General features: G+C 36.1%; 2 protein-coding genes across 2 annotated transcripts; both read left to right on the forward strand.

The window, feature by feature from the left end:
- Window positions 1–12,921: 12,921 nt before the first annotated feature.
- Window positions 12,922–14,686, forward strand: LOC140882636 (uncharacterized). The gene is made up of 3 exons (XM_073288752.1): window positions 12,922–13,052; window positions 13,429–13,487; window positions 13,607–14,686. The coding sequence occupies exon 3, from the start codon at window positions 13,620–13,622 to the stop codon at window positions 14,547–14,549; it is 930 nt and encodes a 309-aa protein (XP_073144853.1). The 5' UTR covers window positions 12,922–13,052; window positions 13,429–13,487; window positions 13,607–13,619; the 3' UTR covers window positions 14,550–14,686.
- Window positions 14,687–14,971: 285 nt separating this feature from the next.
- LOC140882637 (probable calcium-binding protein CML25) lies at window positions 14,972–15,751 on the forward strand. Its single transcript, XM_073288753.1, has one exon. The coding sequence runs from the start codon at window positions 14,994–14,996 to the stop codon at window positions 15,573–15,575; it is 582 nt and encodes a 193-aa protein (XP_073144854.1). The 5' UTR covers window positions 14,972–14,993; the 3' UTR covers window positions 15,576–15,751.
- The last annotated feature ends 6,365 nt before the right edge of the window (window positions 15,752–22,116 follow it).

Below are 22,116 nucleotides of genomic sequence, written 5' to 3' on the forward strand. Positions count from 1 at the left end.
ACATATGATCGAGATCCCAACATTATGAAAGCATTTTGCGAGGCGTGGTGTCCACTCAACAATACTTTATTGACTTCACATGGCGAATTATCTATCTCTTTGTGGGATTTGCACTCTTTGTCAGGCCTGTCCATCACCGGTAATTTATATGATGAAGTTGTTCCTAGTGCCAAGGAGCTCACCGGCGTTGATGAAGCGGGTAGCAGATTCTTTCCTCGATCTTGCAATCACTTACTACATTCCTTTCACATTCTTCGAGGAAGTTCAAAAGATGATCCGTGCTCTCAAGTGACTATTGATCAGTGAGTTAGATTTTGGTTCAAGAAGGCTTTTCGATATCATTCACCTTCCACACGTAGAAATAAAATGCCAGCGCCCCCTGAATCCACATATAATTCACTTGGCGATCTCAAGACACACGAAGAATGGTCCCCTGCATAGAAGACTATATTTTCAAAGCTTGGCATCAGAGACAACTCAAAAGAAGAGACATACTTGGCGGCATATTTATCTTGTTGGTTATGTGTATTTGTCCTTCCTCAAAGTGGTGCCAAAATGATTCGTCCAAGTACTTTCAAGATGGCAAGCATCATGGCTAGTGGGCGGAAGGTGGGTCTTGCTGTTCCAACATTGACGAGCATTTATCGAGGCCTCAACAAAATTGCTGCTTCTTCAAATCCATCTCGTGCATGTGAGACTTTTCCTACACACTTCATCTATGGTTGGTTTGCGCATTACTTTAAAACTCACACCCAAGTTTTGCAAGGAGTACGTGGCCCCAAAATGGCAAGATTTTCTGGCGAAGGGAGCGCAAAACATTATGATTCAATTGAAACTCACAAAAGAATTCACAAAGGAGATTTTGCTTCTTGGACTTGCACCATGATCACAAGAAGTAAGGACTTTTTATATCTTGATAATGGAAACACGGAGGAACTTGAGCAGAATTATTTTATTGCCATCCGTTCCAGCTATTTGTCTTTGCGCCAAGGAAGCCGCTTCTTTGTTGAACCTTATAGTCCTCACCGCTTCAGTCGTCAGTTTGGATTTTATCAGATACCACCAGGGGTTCTTGTTCGAGACATCCGCAAAGCTTCTTTGGATGAAGGGCTTCTTTTTTTGTGGTTGTGTACTCTTTCCAATTCAATGTCTAGAGTGCAATTTCCATCCATGCCCCCAAATGCAAAGTGATTCTACTCCGATGAGTATAAGAAGTGGTGGGCAATAGTTCATGGAAATTATTTGGAAGAAAACATCACGATTTTGACTATCTCAAAGTCTTGTGAAAAATTTGCGAGAAGGCAAAACTTGTGAGGATGAAAATGGGTTTCTTGGTGAAAGACTCTCGTCCCAAAGATCATAGTGCTCGTGCCATCGAACTTTTAGAGATTAACAAGAGAAAGGACTTTCAAGATAGTGAGAGTAGCACTGCGGACCATCATTGGAAAAGGGCCAAAAAGAACTCTAACCCTTCTGAGCCAAGAGTCATTGACATTGATAGTGTAATCGGAGACCCGAGACTTGTGGGAAGCTTTGTGGGAGAGGTAATTTTTTTTTATTTCCTTCCTTTTTTTTTTTTTATTTGTTTTCCAACACACTCTTTTGCCATTCATTTTTTTTAGGTGGAGAAAGAGTTATTGAATGCTGATGATAATCATGATTCACAAGGCATCCAAAAATTGATCATGTGACCAAACACATCAATTGCAGTTCTTTCAGTCGGTGAAGCAATACCAAAAAAAGGTTCTATTTTTACGATTCCCAATGCAACTCCCAAGCCTGCTGCCCTTCTTGCATTTGATGGAGGGAAATTTTTATTTGATCATCAAAAGGAATTTCTTCAAAGACTGTGGGTCGACCTTCGTGAAAAGATAATGAATACTTCAATTGATTGTATCTCTTCTCTTAAAGGCGACGTGTTTTTGGTGCTTGATACTATGAAGAGTTTCCATGATTTTGATTTCTCTGGTTTGGACAAGTTATTGGGATCATTTTTTGACAAAGCTGCTGCATTTGATGAAGCTTGGTCAAAATCTTCCGAACAGACTGCCAAGGAGATTCTTGCACAAAAACTGAGTGAAGCCAAAGATCGTCTTAATGCTGCCAAGACTAGGGAGAGCAAAGAGGCAAGTCAAGCTCAATCTACTCATGAGGAGTTAGAGCACATTACCAAAGAACTTGATGATTTGAAGAAGAGAAAGAAGAGCTTATCTACTTCCTTAAAGAGGCAGCAACGATTATTTTCTAGTGATCAAGCAGAGGTTCATAAAGATTGAGGAAGAAGTCACTGCCATCGGAGATGTTTCCCCTTTGGATGATGGGGCCGTCGAGAATTTGAAGATGTCGACGATCCATCTTGAAGTTTCCAAAGAATACTTAATGAAATTTAGTCCCTTTGTTTAGCATTTGTTTATGACATTCATTTCCTTTTATATTTTTGTAATGAACATCACTTTGAAACATTTATACATGTGCTTCTTTGATTCATTTTTTTTTTGTGTTTATATTCCACTTGAAATATAAAATAAATTATTATTTCATGTGAAAATAAAACAACAAATTTATGACTGTATTTAAAAAATATCTAAGTTGCCTACGTACCCAATATAGAGATCAATTCATAACGTAGTTCAAAAAAAAAAATTGATTGTTTGGGGGGTGCCGTGCACAGTTTATACTTATGCGGGCCAGGAGTATCTATTTTTTAACCACCCTAGACTAGGTGGGGATTTAATATTTTAACCACATAAAATGTCATAAGTGGGCGACATACAGTTTAACCATATGAATTCACTATTGGTGGGGACATAACAGTTTAACCACATGTAATACCTTCGGTGGGTACCTTTCACAGTTTATACTCTTGTGGGTCAGGAGTTTTTTTTTTTTTTGCTTGATTTTTTTTTATGCATAGTAACGCTTCAAGAATTTCCCATTTATGGTACCAATCCTTAAACCATTTTCGGCCACTAATCTGTATGCGCCATTAGTATAAACCTCTTTGACAACATACGGGTCATCCCACTTTGATGTAAACTTGTTCCCGATTCGATGGGTTGTGATGATGGGTCTTCTTATTGCGAGTACTAAATCACCGACTTGAAATGAGCGCGCTCGCACTTTCTTGTTGAATGCTCTAGAGAGACGAGCTTGGTAACATTCAAGTCTTTTTTGCTCTTCCAGACTTTTCTAATCGATAGCTTCTAACTCCTCGAGGCGCAAGCGTGCATTCTCTTCTTCTGTCAAGCATTCTTGTATAGATATCCTTAGTGATGGAATTTGTTGCTCGAGTGGCACGACGGCTTCCACACCATATACCAATGCATAAGGAGTTGCTTGAGTAGGCGTTCTGTAAGTGGTTCTATATGCTCATAGAGCCTCTCCGATCCTTTCATGCCAGCCATTCTTTGATTTTGCAATTATCTTTTTCAGGAGATTACACAAGGTTTTGTTGAAAGCTTCGGCCAAACCATTAGCATCAGCGTAGTACATAGAAGAATTCCTTTGCTTAAAGCCAAACTTTTCGCAGAGTTTATCAATCAAAGTGTTGCAAAAAAGTTTTCCATTATCTGTGATCATGTACCGAGGAATCCCATATCGATATATAATGTGGGTGCGAATGAAATCAGCAACATTTTCCTTCTTCACTTCTTTGAGAGGCACCGCTTCAGCCCATTTTGAAAAGTAGTCTGTTGCAGCCAAGATATACAAATGTCTACTTGAAGATTTAGTCAGCGGTCTGACTACGTCTAAATCCCACGCGTCAAATGACCAAGAGGCTACTGCAGGATGCAACACCTCGGGTGGTTGGTGAATGAAATTTGCATGGTACTGGCAAGCTTAAAACCTTTGTGCATAATCTATGCAATATTTCACCATTGTTGACCAGTAATAACCCATTCTTTTTATTCGAAAATGTAGCTTTGGACCTGACTGATGGGCTCCGCAAATTCCAGAATGAGCTTCTTCCATCGCTTGGATGGTTTCCTCATCCCCTAAACACCGTAAGAAAACTCCATCAAATGGGCGCCTATACAGGGTATCTTTGTAGTATATAAAGCGTGTTGCGCGCCTTCGAATGTCTATCCTTTGACGCGGATCATTTGGCAACTTTTCATGCTTCAAGTAATCAACAAATATTTGACGCCAATCTTCTTTCTCAATTTCGAGTACTTCAACAGTGTAATTATCATCTTTTTTTTTCATCACTCTCATCCTCAAAAAGTGGTGGTACTACCCAATTTTTACAGATTGGCACAAGAGCTTCGTTGTTTGGCATGGAAATTGTAGAAGAAAGTTTGGTCAGTGCATCAGCTTGTTTATTGTCCTTTCTCGGCACATTCTCAATCTCCACATCACCGAGTCACCCCATAAGCCTCATAGCTTAATTATGATATGGGAGTAATTCAGGCTTTCTGACTTCATATGATCCGAGTAACTGATTAATCACCAGAGCTGAGTCCCCATATACTTGAAGATGTAATTGATTTATCTCGACCGCCATTTATAGTCCAAGGATTAGAGCTTGATATTCAGCAACATTATTGGAGCAATTTTGAGTCAAGGTGAACGAGTATGGCAACACTTCCCCGTCAGATGTCACAAATATAACTCCAGCACCGGCTCCTTCCTTATGCGAAGCTCCATCGAAATACATTTCCATGGAGGTTTAACTTCAATTACAAGAACATCTTCATCTGGAAATTCATTAGATAGCTCCCAATCGGCAGGGATTGGGTGGTCAGCTAAGAAGTCAGCTAATTCTTTCCCTTTGACAGCCTTCTGAGGAACATATAGGATTTCAAATTGCTGCAATTGGAGATACCATCTTGCAAGCCTATCAAAAATAACCGGTCTTGACATCACATATTTTAGCGGGTTTGCTTTTGAGACAAGCCGAATAGTGTGGGCTTGAAAGTAGTGTTTTAGTTTCTGAATGACGAATATAAGGGCTAAGCATAACTTCTCTATTGGTGAGTAGTTTAATTCATTTAGCGCCATCATTCTACTCAAATAGTATAGTGCAGTTTCCTTCCCATCATCATTATCTTGAGCTAATATAGCTCCAACAGAACGCTCTTGAGCAGTGATATAGAGGGTTAATGGGCGTCCAGGCACCGAGGCGGCCAACATGGGAGGCTTAATCAAATAAGACTTAATGCTCTCAAAAGCATTCTTTCAAGATTCATCCCACGTAAATGGAACTCCTTTTTTCATGAGGCGGCTAAATGGTTAACAACGCCCAGCCAAATTTGAGATGAACCTCCTGATATATGCCAATTTTCCTTGCAAACTTTTCAGCTCGTGGATATTTCGAGGTCCAAACATTTTTAAGATTGCATCAATTCTGGCTTGCTCGATTTCAATCTCTCGATGTCGGACAATAAATCCAAGGAATTTTTTGATGTGACACCGAATGCGCATTTCAATGGATTCATCTTAAGTTGGTACTTTCTTAGGTGCTAAAAAATGCTTTTTAAATCTTACAAATGATTATTTCTCAGTTTTGATTTGACAACAACATCATCAACATAACATTCAACATTTTTGTGCAACATGTCATCAAAAATATTCTGCATCGCCCTTTGATATGTGGCTCCAACATTCTTTAATCCAAATGGCATCACTTTGTAGCAATATATGCCCTTCGGGGTGCGAAATGCAGTTAACTCTTCATCTTTAGGAGCCATGAGAATCTGATTATATCCAAAAGATCCATCCATGAAATACAATGCTTCGTGACCCATAGTGGCGTCAATCATGAGTTCGGTGATAGGTAATGGAAAGTCATCTTTTGGGCATACATCATTCAGATCTTGAAAGTCAACACAAACTCGAATTTGTCCATTCTTTTTCTTTACAGGAACTATGCTGGATATCCATGTAGGATACTTGACTTCGCGGATGAATCCAACCTCAATGAGTTTGTTAATCTTGGTTTCGATTGGCGGGATTAACTCAGGGTGGAACCTTCTTTGAGCTTGCTTGATAGGACGAACTCCCTTTTTAACAGCTAATTGATGGACATCCACTTTTGGATCCCGCCCAGGCATCTCTTTGTAAGACCATAAAAATATATCTTTGAACTCACGCAGTAACTTGATATATTATTCTTTTCATGGATGGCCAATAGGGCGTTGAGGTATATTGGTCTCGGGTTATCATCGTCGCCAAGATTAATCTCTTTCAGTTCATCCACAGTGGCTTTTACCCCTTCATCGAGTTCAAGAGGGGCGATTCCAGCATCTTCCTCTGATGGAGTTTCTTCTTAATTTGAAGTGATGTGACATGAAGCCACACTTTCTATATCATCCTCATCTTTTTGAGTTCGAGTGTAAACCATTGTTTGCATCTTAGCCTTCAGGATCTTATCACATGATATAATCAATGTGGTGCATCGCTTCATGCGGATGGAATCAAACTTCGCAATCTTTCCGAGGTTTGCTGATTATGTGTCTCATGCAAATGCTTGGGAAAGTTCCATCTTTGTCGATCCTTGCTCATATTCCTTTGCCTTTTATGTTGGCCCAGCCTATCAAAGAGAGACACTCGTCGATCCTTTTTGTTACGTTCGTCAACAACGTTGTTTGACGAGTATTCATCTTCAGCAATATAGTTAAGGCTGACTCTTTTGATGGTAAAACAGATGTGACTTTGTGGAATGAACCCAAGGCCTGATCGAGTTTTTTGAGCAGTACGCACACTTTTTTCAAGAGCCGTTTTGGCAGTTAGTTTGTTTGTTAGAAATTTTTGAGGGGAGTTTATCCAAGGTGAGGTTTTCATTTGGGTTGTATCCGGCTTTAACGAGCAGTTTGTAAGCTTTTGGATCAAAGCCCTTTGCATCCTAAAGTTCTGAGTATTCCCCATGTTCTACCTTGGCTCCTTGAGTTGGACGGACAAATTCGATGACAGATGGTCGCTTTTCATCAAGCTTTGTCAAAGGAAATACCATCTTCTTCAAAGGATTTTCTTCTTGGACAGGCAATTTACCTTTTGATTGGTCTTTATGAACTTCCAAGATTTCTTTGATCTTACTTTCTTTGTCATATTGTCTTTCGGGTTCACTATGAGGTGAACACTCTTCAATTCTCGATATCTTATCATTCTCAAAGTAATACTTGGCATCAGCAAAGTGTGACTCGGCTTCGATAAATGGTCTCTCATCTCCAAGTACTTTTCTTACCACTCCGTCTCGACAGTATTTAAAACATTGATGCCATGTAGAAGGAACTACCCCATTTTCATGAAGCCATGGTCGACCAAGCAACATGTTGTATGATGTCCTGGAGTCTATGACATGAAAGAATGCACTTGAGTTCATGTCACCCATTATTAGTTCTAATCTTATGGCCCCAAGAGCCCTTTGTCCTCCTTGATTGAATCCTTGGATCATCAGGCGGATATTTTCAAGTTTTTCTGTGGCAATATTCAACTCCTTCATCGTGCGCAAAGGCATAATATTAACTGCAGAGCATCCATAAATTAATATCCTATTCACCTTTTGCTCGCGACTATAGCCCGTGACGAATAAAGGCCGATTGTGAAAGTCAGAACCAAACGGTATATCTTCGTCAGTGAATGCTAAGGTCGCCGCACAATCTTTCTTATTTCAGACTGACCGATCTGGTTGAAGAGACTTCCTTGCAAACCTGTTACGTAGCATGATGCAATATCATGGTTATGTATTTCGATTTGATTGGCAGTCGCATTATCCTCTTCAAGTGATATTTTTCCTTGGCGAGCCAACTGCATGATTTTATCCTTGAATATGAATCAGTCGTGAATAGGATGCCCGATCAACCGTTGATATTTGCAATATTTTGGGTCATCAGAGTCAAGAAAAGGGTACTATTTTGATTGCATCTCCTTTAAACTCAAATTTTTTCGCTCTTTTTCTTGATATATTTCTTTCTTGTCATTGCTTTTATCACTTATATTTCCCTTGAATTTGATAGGTGTGGCATTAAATGTCATTGATTCTTTGGTCGGGGTCTTTGTGAAAGGCTTGCTTCCTTTCTTGAAGTCTTCCTTTTCTTTTGCTTTTATGAGATTCATGAGATGGAGGTCCCTCTGCTCCACTTGCAGCCATGCTCAATTCCATATCATGAGCTCGCGTAGCTAGATCCTCGAATGTCTTTGGCTGGATTCCTTGAAGTATGTATCAAAGCCCCCAATGCATACCTTGGATGCACATCTCAATGACGGAAGATTCCGACAATCGATCTTTGCAGTTAAGACTCAAATTTCTCCAAAGATTGATATAGTCAATGACGGGTTCTTCTTCCATTCTCGCGAGTTTGTTAGCTCGATCATGCTAACTATTCGTTGAGTACTGTAGAATCGATTGAGAAATTTTTTTTCTAGCTGTTTCCAACTATTAATCGAGCATGGCTCCAAATCAGTGTACCAATCAAACACATTCCCTTTTAGTGATCGGACAAATTGTTTGACCAGGTAATCTCCGTATGTCCCAACATTGTTACATGTCTCGACGAAATGTGCCACATGTTGCTTTTGATTTCCTTTGCCATCGAATTGCTGAAACTTTGGAGGTTGGTAACCACTGGGCATCCTCAAGTCATCAATATTTTGCGAGTATGGCTTGGCATAGGTGAGAGATGACTTGGAGCTTCTGTAAAGTTTTTCTTTGATAGTACCCATGATGAAGTCTTTTAACTGGTCTACATGAACTGACCCATCAGGAGAAAAATGTAAATCTTGGGTATGTTCCTTTCCCTTTTTCTTCAACGATGACTCAGTTTCACCATTAGTTTCACCTTGTTTGTCTATGTGACTTGCATCAGTATGGTCTATCCATCAACTTCATAATTTGGGAGTCTTGTTCTTGAACATGTCTCGAGAGTCCCTCAATTTCCTTCGTCACATTTGCTATTTGATCTTCTAAAGTTGTGGCATTTGTTACCATCACTGTTGCTATGTGCGAGCTTTGATGGGTTTCTAGGAAACGAGCTCGCTCAGAAGATTCTTGTAATTTCTTCGACATACTTCTTGTGATGACTCCAAGACTTTCAGTTGACTTCGTAGTATAAATCTTTATGTTGGAGATCTTTTCATTGGTGGACATGATGACTTAGAACTTTTGGTGAAGAGAAAAGATGAAGGGTAGAGATGGTCTCACTGGGTGTGCCAAAACTTGTAGCGCAAAATTCTTTATTTCTTAAAATTAAGAAATAGAAAATTGATACAAAGTGAATTTGAGAAATTAAATAAAGATTCGTGGATGCGATCTCTAGATAATCCCTTGATTTTCCTCTTCAATGACAATTTATTGAGTATTTGATCTTCGTGGAAGATGATTTGATATCTTGATAACGTTAATTTGATGGGTTCACACCTTGTTATCGAATTAACCTTCAAAATTTGAGAAGAATGCGATGAATGCCTTGAATCGTGCCTTGAATTTTGTTGATCTTGAATTTGGTGAAGAACAAAATCTTCTTGTATTTGAATATGTTGAAGAATAACGTAATTAATTTCTTTAATCACGCCTTGATCTTCTTGAATTTGATGAATTTGACGAAGAACGCCTTGAATTTCGTCTTGATCTTCGTTGATTTATTTGAACTTTTTGAAGATGATTTGAGAGAAAAATCTTAAATTCTTCTACTCATTTGCTTCAGTCTTATGTGTTGTGTTTTTTTTCTTGGTCACCTGCCCCTATTTATAGCTGAAGGATGCAGATTCCTTCTATTTTCATTTGATGAGGTGTCATAATTTGATTGGCTTCTCTTAATTCATTTGGTGATTATTTTCCATTAATCACAATATTTGATTTTAAATACTAAAAATATTAGTATTTTTTTTCCCATTTGATTCAAAATTTGATTTGAAATAATAAAAATATTAATATTTCATTTCATTTATTGCAAGATACAATCTTGATTTAAAAATCTTGATTTGATCATACAATATATTAAAATATCAATTTAATTAACTATTTATTTTTTTTAAGAATTTAATTTCCAATAAATAAATAGTCAATTATTTTTTTATTGATATTTAATATATATATTTCTTTTGATATTTTCCATAAATTTAAGCTAGACAAATTTAATTGTCTATACACCTACTCCGAAAGTTCCGATCTGCATGTTTTCCCACATGTCTACTTACACTTGACACGTCAATAGTGCGCATGGCCTAACTTTCGAAAGTTCCGATATTCCTATATTCGGGCCAATTGGTGAATCTTGTAAAATCCTCTGGTTCCTTCATCTTGAATGTGACCTCGGAGATGAAGCATAAACCTTGCACATTGCCGGGAGTGTGATATACTAACAATCATGGAAACTATATTGACCTCCCCTCTCTTATTGGTCGTAATAAGCATTATGTTTTTGCATTTATTAATCAAAATACTTGGAACAAGATGAATGGGTGGAAGCATAAATTATTATCTCGTGCAGGGAAAGAAATTTTATTAAAGTCAGTTGTTCAAGATCTTCCCTCGAATGTTATGAGTGTATTTGCTTTACCTTTGTTATTGTGTGAGGAATTAGAGCGAGTGATGAACTCTTTTTGGTGGGGAAAGACAAGTGACAGGAGAGGTTGTATACGTTGGAAAATTTTGGAGAAGTTAAGCTGGCATAAGAGTGAAGGTGGATTGGGTTTTCAAAAAATCCATGAATTAAACATGGTCTTATTGGCAAAGCAAAGTTGGAGACTTGTGTCTGAACCGCAATCTCTGGTTTCTCATAAAGGCTCGATACTACCCACAAGTGAATTTTTTTGATGCAAATGATGGTCCAAATCCTAGCTATGTAATGCGAATAGGATCTGGTTTACAAAAAAAATATATGGGGTGATCATTGGTCGCCAAATATTGAAAATATGTATATTGAATTCGAAGGTCCTTCAGAGCTACGAATGGCCATAGTTAGCTCTTTGCGCTTAAATGAGGGTGACAATTGGAATTTGGATCTTTTACGTGAACTTTTCAATGAAAGAGATCAACATCTAATTCTTTCTATTCCATTGAGTAGGCATGTGCATGATGATTGTTGGATTTGGGGGATGATAGGAGAGGTTGTTATATGTTAAAAGTGGGTACACTTTATGAAGCGCCGAGTTTAGACATCTCCCATTGTAGGTGTAAATTGGAGTCAGATTTGGAAGCTAAATGTTACAGGAAAAATACGGAATTTTCTTTCGAAAAGATTATCTAATAATAATTGCCAACTATGAAGACACTTCAAAAACGTAGAGTCAATTAAGTCCCTGCGTGGTGTCCTCTTTGCCGCCATGAAGAAGAAGATGGAATAAGTGCTTTGGTTTCCTACCCTCTAGTGATAAATATTTGGCATCTTACTTCGAATGGAGAAATATTGGGTCCGTGGATACTCTTTCTGAATGGTGGACTCGAGATCCATTCGAGATCGAGATGGCATCAGTGTTAATGTGGAGTATTTGACGTACAAAATCGAAACGATGTGGTATGGAATGGAAAGAGCAAACCAGCAGCTTTCATTTTCTCTTTTGCTATGGATATTCATTCTAAATGGTTTGCGGCGCATAATAGCACGATTCAACCCCCGCTCCATCTCAGCCATTAGTAGATTGTACATTGGAAAACACCTTCAGCTTCCTATGTCAAGTGTAGTGTTGATGCAGCGCTGTTTCACAATCCTCCTCGCATGGGTTATGGGTGCATTCTCAGGGATCATCGTGGGAAAATTGTAGGAGCTATTCAAGGTAGTATTCCAGGGATACAAGATCCTCTACTCTAGCGGAAACTTTGGGAATCCGGGAGGCTTTGAGCTGGCTTTAAAGAATTGAAGTAGCAGGGCGTAGCAAGAGATTTTAAATCTGGTGGGTGAATTTGTTTGGAACATAAAACGTGACATTATAAATGTTTAAATATGTTATTTGGAGATGATATCCCATTTTTATTACGAGTGTCATTCTTTCTTTCTTTTTTCTTTCTTTTCATCTTTTTTAGTGAAGTGTGTCATTCTTGTGGCAACTTATTCTAAAATTTTGCTCAAAATTCATTCGTTTAGTATATAAATGAAATGATTGGATATATATAGCATATCAAATTTGATGATCTCAATCAATTTAAAATATAAACATTTTTTTTTTTAAAATATGTAAGCATAAAAGCAAGTATCGTAAAATTTTGAGTCAAAATTTCGTAATGTATACTATTTACTTTGAAATATTATATGATAAAAAGTTTATTTAAAAAAATAGCATATATTTATTAAACCTAGAGTGATTTTATTTACTCATATTGACATCTTGACATGATACATAATACATTTTTTTTAATTTATTGAAACATATTACATTTTTATTATTAATTAGGAATGAGAATGTACACTTTCACTAATTTTTTAATTCAAATTAGCAAGTACAATCTTGAAATCAGCATGTAAAAGCATTAACTCAATGCATTTCTGGACAATGTCTTCTGGGCAAGAGCCTACTCTTACCCATAGAGTAGGTCCGCCCTTGGCCAGAACATTTTGTTAGAATCGAAACATGTCTTAGATGCTTTAAATACACATGAGTTTATTATTTGAAGATTGTCAATTCCTTGTCGAATGATTTGAATCTTGTTTGTTTATTTTTGCTAAGATATCAACGAACCAAATTGTTCACGTTTAAACCAGAACAGTAGGTTTTATATCTGATTTGAAAGATCGAGTTACCCTTTCGTAATATTTTTTTTTTTTTTTTTATTTCGGATGCTATTTTGGTTGACTCAGTTTAAAGTTATGACCTTTATTTCAGAGGGAAAAAAAAGAAAGAAAAGAGGTTGGTTAGTCGATTCTTAATGTACGCCAACTCTAGTGGGCCTAGATTCAAGTTTGGGCCAACTTGGGTCGTACTTCAACGTGGGATGGAGTTAGCGGGACCTAGGAAATTTTTAAAAGGCCCGTTTACATTTAACAGTGTCTGAACCTTTCACACAGAGAGGCAAAAACCAAAACGAAGCAGAATCAAAGAAACTTGTACCCTCGAATGAAATTGGAGCAAGCTTCGTGAAAAAAAACAGTAAAGAGTTTGAACTCTTCCATTTCCCTAAGGTAGTATAATTTGATAGCTGCTACAGTCTTTTTTCGTCCTTCAGTTAGATATTGATTTCAAATTTTGGTTTTAGATGTCTGAATTGAAGGTACCTGTTGTTTAGTTGCTCGAATTTGTTGGGTTTTGGGTTTTGGGTTTTGGTCGATGTATGGAAATTATTACAGTTGATGAGTTGGTTGGAGCTTTTGTTTTGTTATGTTACAGTGAGGTGTGGATGGTTGACTGTGTGAGATTATGGTTGTACCCAATATGTTCGATCAAATGTCTGGGAGGGAATATGATTGCTATTATTTCGTCCAAGAGATAAGTTTGAAAGGATTCCTATGAATCGACTTCTCTGGCAATGTGATACAATTCTTTTTGATGCCACTACAGGTATAAAGACGCTGCTTGCATACCTTACTGCGTAGAGTCTCACTTGCAACACTGCACGTGTAAGAGTCCTCTCATCAGACCTCAAGTCATGCTCATTTTGTTGATGAAACTTTTTTTTTTTTTTTTGACTTATGGGTGCAAGTGACAAAAGGAGATGGTTTTGTTGGCTTTCCTGCAGGATATCAGATACAATGTCCACTTTGCTCAGGAACAAATTTCGTTGCGATAAATCGCTTTCCAATGGTCGCCTATTGCTGCATTTGCGCTCATTCTCCTCTGTAGGTGATGGCGGGGCTTATGATCATCCTCCAGATCCAATCCCGAACAGGCCTTTGAGAAGGCAGTCACCGCCTTCTAGAAATAATAGATTTCCGAAATTCAATGGCGGTAGTGAAAATGCAAGTATGAATTCATCGAGAAGCATAGGTGATGACGAGTTTCTTGAAAGATTTAAACTTCGGGTTGATCGCAAATCGGATGACCCTAAACTTGAATCCACAGATAATGGTAGCAAGTCATCAGAAAATGAAAAGGCTGAGTCATTTTCGTCTCCAAAGGATGCAGATGAGATATTTAAGAGGATGAAGGAGACAGGGCTGATCCCTAATGCAGTGGCTATGCTTGACGGTTTGTGTAAAGATGGATTGGTGCAAGAGGCAATGAAGCTCTTTGGGTTGATGCGTGAGAAGGGTTCGATTCCTGAGGTGGTTGTGTACACTGCTGTGGTCGATGGCTTCTGTAAAGCACACAAGTTCGATGATGCAGTCAGAATATTCAGGAAAATGCAGAGTAATGGGATTGTTCCGAATGCATTTAGCTATGGGGTGCTGGTTGGAGGGCTTTGCAGAGGGAATAGGTTGGAGGATGGGTACACTTTCTCTATTGAAATGCTCGAGGCTGGGCATTCACTGAATCTAGCAACTTTTACGGGTTTGGTTGATGGGTATTGCCGGGAGAAGGGCCTGGAGGAGTCTCGGAGTGTGATTGCTTCAATGAAAGAGAAGGGTTTCTTCGTCGAAGAGAAAACGGTTAGGGAGTACTTGGATAAGAAAGGACCTTTTTCGCCTATGGTTTGGGAGGCTATTCTTGGGAAGAATGCTTCAAAAAGGTCTCTGTTCTAAGGTTTTCTTTTTCTTTTTAATTATGCATGGCAAAGTCGAAACTAGTCGGAAGTAAATAGCAAAAAGATTATGGTGGGTGACCAAACCAACATTTGTTTGAATCCTGTTTGTGTCTTGAAATGTAAGAATTCTCGTTTTTATAATTATTTATTTATTTTTATGTATTTATTCTGACATGTATTTGTCATGAATAATTTCAATGGTTTGAGATTGTAGTGAGTTAAACAAACTAGCACTGACTCTTCGACCTTCGTTTGTCTGGCCCAAATTAAGTATACTTTCAATCTCCCACGTTATACCGAACGTTCTCTTGGCTAAGCTTCCTCCAATCCTTCTTCACCCCATGTTGTTTCTTCCTCCCATTTTCATTTCACAGGCTCATCTAATTCCATAACTAATAACAACCCTTTGTTTGCTTTGATAATTTTCGATTAAATTATTGTAATGGGATTCAAGCAATTTTTCAACCGGAAGAAGAAAGTAATTGACGGTGGCCTGCCGCTGACGTCGGCATTGGAAGCATCCGTGCACTCTAGATCCTCATCTCAGACCTCACGTGCACGAATCGAGGAAGAATTGGAGCAAGTCTTCAAGAAATTCGACGTGAATGGCGACGGTAAGATCTCTGCTTCTGAGCTCGGCTCTATCATGGGCAGCCTCGGAAGCCCTGCCACGGAGGAGGAGCTGAGCATAATGATTCGTGAGGTTGATTCTGACGGGGACGGTTTCATCAACCTGCAGGAATTCGTGGAGTTGAACACGAAAGACGTCGATTACAACGAGATTTTGGATAGTCTTAGGGATGCATTTCAGGTATTTGACATCGATAAGAATGGGTCAATCTCCGCCGAGGAATTGAAGGATGTGCTGATGAGTCTGGGTGAGGAATGCACCTTGGCTGAGTGCAAGAAAATGATAAGTGGGGTGGACTCCGATGGGAATGGGACCATCAGTTTCGATGAGTTTAAGGTTATGATGACAATGGGGTCGCGTTTCGATGCTGCCATTGAACCAAAGATTGATTGATGGTCGTTCTTTGAAAATTCAGATTCTTCTGCTTTCTTGATGCCATATTAGAAATGATCTTTTAAGTTACGTTCTAGGATTGTAGAGGTTTTGTTTTTTGTTTTTTGTTTTTTGTTTTCTATTTTTTCCTTCAAAATGATGGATATGTTCATGCTTAATCGTACGGAAAAAATGGAGATTGTTGGTTATTTCATTGGGAATTTCACATGATTTTATTTTACAGCAGATGAGTTTCTTACGGGAAATTTTTAAAATCAAAGTTACAACAGTTTTCCGGTAATTTTTCTAAACCGGAATCGCACCAAGGAGTTGTAGTTCAGGATTAGTTCTTGTTCAGTTGTTCCTAAAAATCAGATATCGAAATCAGAATCATATATATATTCATATAAAAAGACTACTTGATTTTAAATAATTAATCTACCCAGTTTATACAAATTATTTTTAACACCTAATATTTTTTTATATTATAAATGAAATATTAACACTATTTTGTAATTTAATTGTTAAACAATTAATATTACTAACATCATTAGTCTAGAGCTCAGGTTATCAGTTTGGATATTATTTTTTTGATAAAAATTAACTCAATCCACGTTGGTTTTTAGGTAAGGTCCAATTGAATATGAAATTGTGTATTAGTAATGGCTTATTTACTTTTAGTTCATATCATTGAGCAGGGTCCATTTACATTTTGCACAATCTGAATTGGAATATTGGAGTACTAGAAAAATTTTCTAAGTCCAAACTTTGTTTTAAAATCAGAAAAACCAAGAGGTATGTACATAATTTGTTAGGTTCTCCTAATAAAACTTCTACGTTATTATATTCATTTACTCCGTTTCAATATCAGTACATAAAATTTGAATTTTTTTTATTCAGTTCATAGGTACATATTATAATATATATATATATATATATATATATATATATATATGTAAAAAAAAAAACTCATAATTATATTCTTAAAGGATGAATTCCAGTAGCAATAATCTTTAAAATATATTATAAAACAATGATTTTTGGTTTTTCTACAAAAGTAAAACACCATAATAGAAAAAGCGAAATCTTTTTATTACAAACAAATTTAGCTAGATCCAATACTGTAATTCTTAAACCAATTCAATGAAAATATATAACTTTGCCAGAAGAATGAGTTTTGGAAGGAGTTGCTAGCCCGAACCTATAGAAGAGTTAAACTATCATTTGATAGAAAATATAGTAGTGATAAATCCAATAATTCATCTACCTCAAATACAAGGGTGATGCTACATGTACACGAAAGGTTACACGTTGGGTTACACGTAGTACTTGAAATTACATAAATGTATTTTGGAAAGAATTTTTTCAAATAAAGTGGAGGGATACTTTTGTAATTTCATGTGTAGTGTGTAACCCAACGTGTAACCCTCCATGTACACATAGCATTTTCCCAAATACAATAGATCTAGGTAGAATATCATAAATTATTTCAGTCATAAACACTCCTTGTAAAAACCAACATAGATATTGAATTGTATATCTACTAAATTCAATTTTAAGAAATGTCGATTATACTTCAGAAATTGCTAGACCAGTTTATAACCGTACTAGATTAGAAAGCTATTCGACTCAATCTAATAATCAAGACCAAAAACCAACTAGTCCTACATTCTCTTCAATTACAAAAAATATGTTTAATGAATTAAATGTTATAGAAAAAGATTTTGAAGTAAAAAACAAATTCTTACATGATGATTTTTATGCTAAATATAATTTTAAAAAAAAATTATATTTTTTTGAAAAATTATTAAATTATATAAAAATTATCCAAGAACGATTTTATGAATTTATTAATGCTAATAAAATACATATCCTATTTTTGATTGGTTTGAAATCTATGTTTCTCAGAATTCCTTAGATTATCCTTTCTCTAAAAATATAAATCCCCTTACTAAAATAACAGAATGAGAAACTATTTTTAATGCTAGTAAAATAAAATCAAATCATCCTCCTCTACAAAAAATTAAAATAAATATTCAAATTCAATAAATTGAAGTCATTCCGATAAAAAAATCCAGGAGAAAATGATAAAATAATATTAAAAATATTGTACCACAAAATAATTTTACTAATACAAATCTAAATACCATAGGAAAACAATAACTTAGGATAGAAAAACATTTACAAAAACAACCTATAGTTAATATAGAAAACCCTAATAAAATGGACATTAAACTTAAAATTTCAGTTTTTAAACCATTTCAAATATCTAAAAATAGTGTTAAATATTCAAGATAATAAAACTGAATTTATAAAACCATTCAAGATCAGTTGAGTTATTTAACAGCTACAACTAGTAGTTCTAATGAACCAATAGATCAAATAACTTCTGGTTACCCTATTTCCAATTTAAGAGTAAATGTATTTAGTAATGAATCCGATATTAGTGAAGCCTTAGAAAAATTTCAAAACCCTACAAAAGTTAATAAAATAACTTGGAATCAACCCATACAACAACCATTACAAATAATCACTGCTTCAGACTTAGGGATAGTTAAAACTTTAACACAATATCGTTTCAATGCCTTTTTCGTTTATGATTGGAACATAGATGGAATGACATAATATAATATTCATAGTCTTTTACAACAAATGATTATTACTGCAAATGCTTATAAAACTCAAATTGAGACCCATGATAAAATCATTGTGGAACTTCTCAGGGTTCTCTGTTCAGATAAAAGATAAGTGTGATTATTATCTCATAAGCCATCAACAAGAAGATATTTTAAATTCCATAAAAACAGATGAAGAAGGAATACCAATTCTTGATGAATATGGTAATCCTCAACAAGATGTTGTAACAACTTTAATATTAACAATTTCCTTACATTTTATAAGTGACGCCATACATTTAAGAGATAAAAATTCTGAATTACTATCAAATCTAAAATGTAAGAAATTAAGCGATTTTCAATTGTACAAAAATACTTTCTTAACTAGAATAATGTTCAGAGAAGACTCTAATCAACCTTTTTAAAAAGAAAAATTCCTTGCAGGTTTACTTACTCTTTTAGGAGAAAAAGTAAGAAATATGATTAGGGAAAATAATAGTAATCAAATAATATCTTGAAACGCCTAATACTAATAAAATGCGGAAAAACTTTTTTTTTATAATACTATACATATACGCCCATACATATATGTATATAAAAATAACATATATTTCTTAAATAACCTGAAAAATATTAAATAAATAAATAAGTCCTTAAAAATGTTTCATGCATCAATTTAAAATGATAAACAATGCTGCTGAAAAATCTCATATGCGGAATAATAATAAAATAAAACATGTTTCAAAATTCCATCATAATAGACTAAATAACTGCGACGGTCACGGGGTCCACTGCTCCGTGAGCTCATACGTCCTCACCACCGGTAGGAGCTACATAAATGTCATCATGCTCACCTGCACCATATAAGCGTAGTGAGCCTAGGGGCTCAACATGTCTAATCCTTTATAACAAGGTTAAAAATAATGCATCACGTAGATACTAATACATATACATGTACATGAGCATGCATGGAAATATTTTTCATAACATAAATGCTGAATCATAAATCATAAACATAACATAACTTTCTTCATCATACATAACATAATTGAGCATGTCATAAACATAAAAACTGAGTATGGTCATATCCATGAATGTGACTAATAACTGTGCCGACTGATCAGTCTAAAGAACCATCGTACGTGGCGGTGGATAAATCCACCTCTATGCTGGTAGTAAACTACCTCTGTGCCAGTGGTAAAACCACTTCTATGCCGGTAGTAGAACTACCTCTGTGTCAGTGGTAAAACCACTTCTATGCTGTCACATCACTTCAATTTCCATAAAAATATTTTTCATTCTCAATTCTTAATCATAAACACATCATAAAATATTTCATGTATGCATGCACTTAAAATATGTCCGTAATATATATTTAATTAATTTTAATAATAAATATACTTTTACTTAAAATAGACTTCATGCATAAAAATAATTAAATATATATTACGGACTTAGTTTATTTTCATGGGTTGGTCCAAACTGCTGATCACTCACTCTAAGCCCATTAAACTTAAATAAAATCCAATAATCATATTTTAGCCCAAATAACTTAATTAAACTTAACTTGACCTAAATAAAATATTTAAGCCCAATTACTTAACTTAAGCCCAATAAAACTCTAGACTGGCCCAAAATCCACTGACTGGCCCAAATATTCTCATGGACTCCCAAGCCCATAAAAATCATTGTGCTAACTTAAATAAATTATTTAAGGCCCAAATAAAATTATTTGGAGGTCCAAATAATTTTATTTCTAATTAATTGGCCCAAAAACCAATTAAAACATTAAACATTTAAAAATTAAAATACTCAAGCCCGGCCCACCTAACCCGGACCCGGACCGACTTAACCCGACCCATGACTACCCGAACCGACCCAGCACTCAACCCTGACCCATAACCCGACCCGCCTAAAGCCTAGACACAACCTTAGCCTTTTTTTCCTTAATCCTAACTCACGGCAGCCCTGAGCGACTTTGGAAAAACTGACCGTGCTGCCTACTCCGGAAACCTTTGGCCGTGAAACCAATTCCCATACTTAGCCAACATCCAGACAGTTCTAACCCAACAAATTTTACCTCAAACGGAGCTCTGTAGAAGGAGAACGAACCAAAACAATCTACCCCTAGTTTCTGCTCACGCGCAGAACGCGATCAGAAACTTCAGGCCATTCGGCCGCCCATATCCGGAAACCACCGGCTGGAGCACCACCTGAAATATCTTCCCCAAGGTCTTGGGGTTCTAACCCCACTGGAATAAACCTAAAATACGCCCTGTGGACCGAGAACGAGCCAATCTCCCAACGCTGCGCAATCTGCGCGATCTGCTGCACCCAACTTCTTTGGCTTCGGTTCCGGCCCTTCTTGGCACAAACCCCCTGCCTTACTCAATCCTACAGAACCTAAGACACGATCCTAACCACAGCCAACAGCCTGGACCTGAGCCACATGAGAAAAACGTGATCAAACCTTGAAGAAAACAAGAAAATTCATGCACGTGAAGGAGTCTATGAGATTTTTCAGAAGAAGTTCAGTAAATATCATGTCAAATCCATATAGTCTAATGAAAAACGTGAGTAGTAGCTTATATGGTGGTAAAGGAAAGGAATTAAACATGCCTTGTTAATTATAACGAAGATTTATGCGTATACGGGGCTCCGAGACGACGAACGGGCCAAAAACTTGAATAATCCTTGAAGAACTCGGCTAAGGAGGCTGTTATCTGCTGAAAATCGTGAGGGAGGAGGTGGAGGAGATGGGGTTGGCGGCTGATGGGGTTTGAGCGTAGGGTAGGGAGAGATTTTGGGTGTAATGTTGGGTAGATTAGGATAATAACTAATATAATTTATTTAAAAAGATAATATATCATAAACTTAAAATTTTAAACTCTTAAAATACCTACCAATCTGATAAATAGACCAAAATCCCGAAATAAATAAATAGCCTATTTTTAAAAATTAATAAAAGTCATTAAAATGACTTATTTTGGCTAAAAATCAACCCTTAAATAAATATATAATTAAATACTAAAATTTTCTTGACAAAATACCATAAAATATTATTTTTTTAAAGCTCATAAAATCTCATAAAATATTTTTGGCTCAAAAGTTGATATCTCATCCGTCCACGGTCCCGTCTACGCGATCAAATCAATAAAATTCTGAAAAATTTAGAAATTCTAAAATCACGGGTTAAATGCTAAAATAAATTTAAATCATGCATATAATTCACATAATAACACATAAATGTCATTTAACCCAAATATAAATTTTTAAATAATTATTTTCTAATTATGCATGCGAATTTACGTATTAAAATTTCCGGGTGTTACAATTCTCCCCCCCTTAAATTGAATTTCGTCCTCGAAATTTGACTCATCAAATTCTAATAACGAAGTCTCTAAAAAAATCCAATTTACTAAATCCACTATTACATATCTAGTTCCCAAGTTTCGGTATCCCAAAAGTCATGCTTCTGTTGCGCACTCTGATAAACAAAATATTTTATCCTTCCCAAATCTATTTATTTAAACGTAAATCGCAATGCATAACTTAAGGGTTCTAAAACTTTACTAACATGAAAATCTTAAATCATTATATATGCTTCTTATAATTCATAAGAAAACATTTAAAACTTACAGACCGGTAGCAGGATTTCTGAGCTTCACGTGACAGTAGACACCCTCCAAGGACCGCGCTCTGATACCAATTGAAACGCCTACTACTAATAAAATGCGGAAAAACTTTTTTTTTTTATAATACTATACATATACGCCCATACATATATGTATATAAAAATAACATATATTTCTTAAATAACCTGAAAAATATTAAATAAATAAATAAGTCCTTAAGAATATTTCATGCATCAATTTAAAATGATAAACAATGCTGCTGAAAAATCTCATATGCGGAATAATAATAAAATAAAACATGTTTCAAAATTC

Source organism: Henckelia pumila, chromosome 2, assembly GCF_033568475.1.
Source record: "Henckelia pumila isolate YLH828 chromosome 2, ASM3356847v2, whole genome shotgun sequence".
Lineage (NCBI taxonomy): Eukaryota > Viridiplantae > Streptophyta > Magnoliopsida > Lamiales > Gesneriaceae > Henckelia > Henckelia pumila.